The sequence below is a fragment of the Phocoena sinus genome, chromosome X (assembly GCF_008692025.1).
Source record: "Phocoena sinus isolate mPhoSin1 chromosome X, mPhoSin1.pri, whole genome shotgun sequence".
Taxonomy (NCBI): Eukaryota; Metazoa; Chordata; class Mammalia; order Artiodactyla; family Phocoenidae; genus Phocoena; species Phocoena sinus.
Window position 1 is genome coordinate 95,159,288 of NC_045784.1, and position 2,003 is coordinate 95,161,290.

Consider the following 2,003-nt stretch of genomic DNA (forward strand, 5'->3'; position numbering starts at 1 on the left):
CATTTAGATGAGCTGTAGATAAAATAGAGCTCTTTCTCCCTCTACCAAAAGACAGGAAAAGTCCGATTTAATACTCATTCTTGTCTCCATACCAGTATTATAAAGCAGTTTCACCATATTTATTTTAATCAGTATATGAGTAGGACTGTGGAAAGTAAAAGATTTTATTTGTATTTTTAAAAAAGTGATTAAGAAGTTCTGATAAAAACTATTTGGGAGGGGGATGCTTGTGCACTACTGACTTGGCTCTGGTTGTGACTGGTTTGTGTATGAGATTGTTAGAACACCTCCAGCGTATTCAGAGACAGCCTAAGTGACTGTGGAATGCCTCAAGGGCAATAGAAATCAAATAGAAATAGGTACCAACTCAAGTCTTAAGTGATGACGGAGGTGCATTTCAAGTACCATGGGAATCTCACTGGGCGGGCCCATTTCCCCACCCTGGCAACAGAGGTTGACACTACTTCAGAGAAGTATTCCAACCTGTATATGTATGTGGGCTTATTCCTGAGCCTCCTGGCCATTCTCCTCATCCTGCTCTTCACAATGCTCCTTCGGCTCAAACATGTCATCTCACCCATCACCTCCGAGAGCACAGAAAGTGTTCCTCAATTTACAGACGTAGAGATGCAGAGTCGAATCCCCACTCCTTAAAGTCAGGAAGAAAGTGAGCTTTAATGGATCTCAGTGAACACTTGTGTGTTGATGTCCAGGAAAGCTGACTTTGTTGCATGTAGCCTCCCATGTAGGGAATCAACAAGTTGTTCACTTAACAAGTTGTTCATGTTTTCTCTGTGTTATTCTTTTTTTTTTTTTTTTTTTTTTTTGCGGTACGCGGGGCTCTCACTGCTGTGGTCCCTCCCGCTGTGGAGCACAGGCTCCGGACGCCAGCGGCCATGGCTCACGGGCCCAGCCGCTCCTGCGGCATGTGGGATCTTCCCGCACCGGAGCACGAACCCGGGTCCCCTGCATCGGCAGGCGGACTCTCAACCACTGCGCCACCAGGGAAGCCCTCTCTGTGTTATTCTTTATCTTGACTCTGCTTGTGGGATATCTAAGAGGTTTGACTCATTCCTTGCCAGGAATATAGGAAATGGCAGCTGGTTGGGAGGGAGGTTTCCATGGTAACCAAAGAGAGCCTGGGCCTTGAGCAAACCTCAGACTGCAGAAATTCACATGCAGCTGTTGTAAAAAAACACATGACCCTGGAGGCTCCAAGAACAAGGAAAATTTGCCTTTGAAAGGGCTAATTGTTCAAAGAGGGTATCCCAAGAAAGGAACAAGTTTTAATTTAGCAGTTGGACCCTAAAGAATCACCTCTGCTTACATGAAGTTAAATCATGTTGGAGGTTAATGGAAGGGACCACGAGCCCTTTCCCAAAGGAGCAGTGATTTTATCATCTGTGGCCGTCGGGTTTGTCCCAAATGAAAGAAGAGTTCTTAAAAGAAACTGTTTCAATTTAAAGAGCAAGTTTACAAAAAGAAGTTTCTAGTCAACAAACTCATCTAGAGAGGGAAAATGTGCATTTTATATCTGTGTTATTATTATTACTGGACTTTTAAAAACTCAGATAATGGCCGATGTATTACAAAAATCTGGAACAATGAGCTCCCCCCAGACCAAGGGAAAATTAAGTCAAAATGTGCTTATGATAATGAACCTTATATTATACGTGCAGCTTCCTTGCCTTTTTCTCCTTACCCATCATGCTCCAGGATTGAGTTGCACTCAAATATAAGCTTTGTTTAAAGATGCCCTCGGCAGGGCTTACCTGCTGGTGCAGTGGTTGAGAGTCCGCCTGCCGATGCAGGGGACACGGGTTCGTGCCCCGGTCCGGGAAGATCCCACATGCCGCGGAGCGGCTGGGCCCGTGAGCCATGGCCGCTGAGCCTGCGCGTCCGGAGCCTGTGCTCCGCAACGGGAGAGGCTACAACAGTGAGAGGCCCGCATACCGCAAAAAAAAAAAAAAAAAAAAAAAAAAAATGGCCTCGGCAAAGAAGAC

General features: G+C 45.5%; 1 protein-coding gene across 1 annotated transcript; it reads left to right on the plus strand.

Annotated features, from left to right (window-relative positions):
• The first annotated feature begins 381 nt into the window (after window positions 1–381).
• SERTM2 (serine rich and transmembrane domain containing 2) lies at window positions 382–800 on the plus strand. Its single transcript, XM_032618732.1, has one exon. It carries the CDS (start codon window positions 382–384, stop codon window positions 652–654), a length of 273 nt encoding a protein of 90 aa, XP_032474623.1. The 3' UTR covers window positions 655–800.
• Window positions 801–2,003: the final 1,203 nt, after the last annotated feature.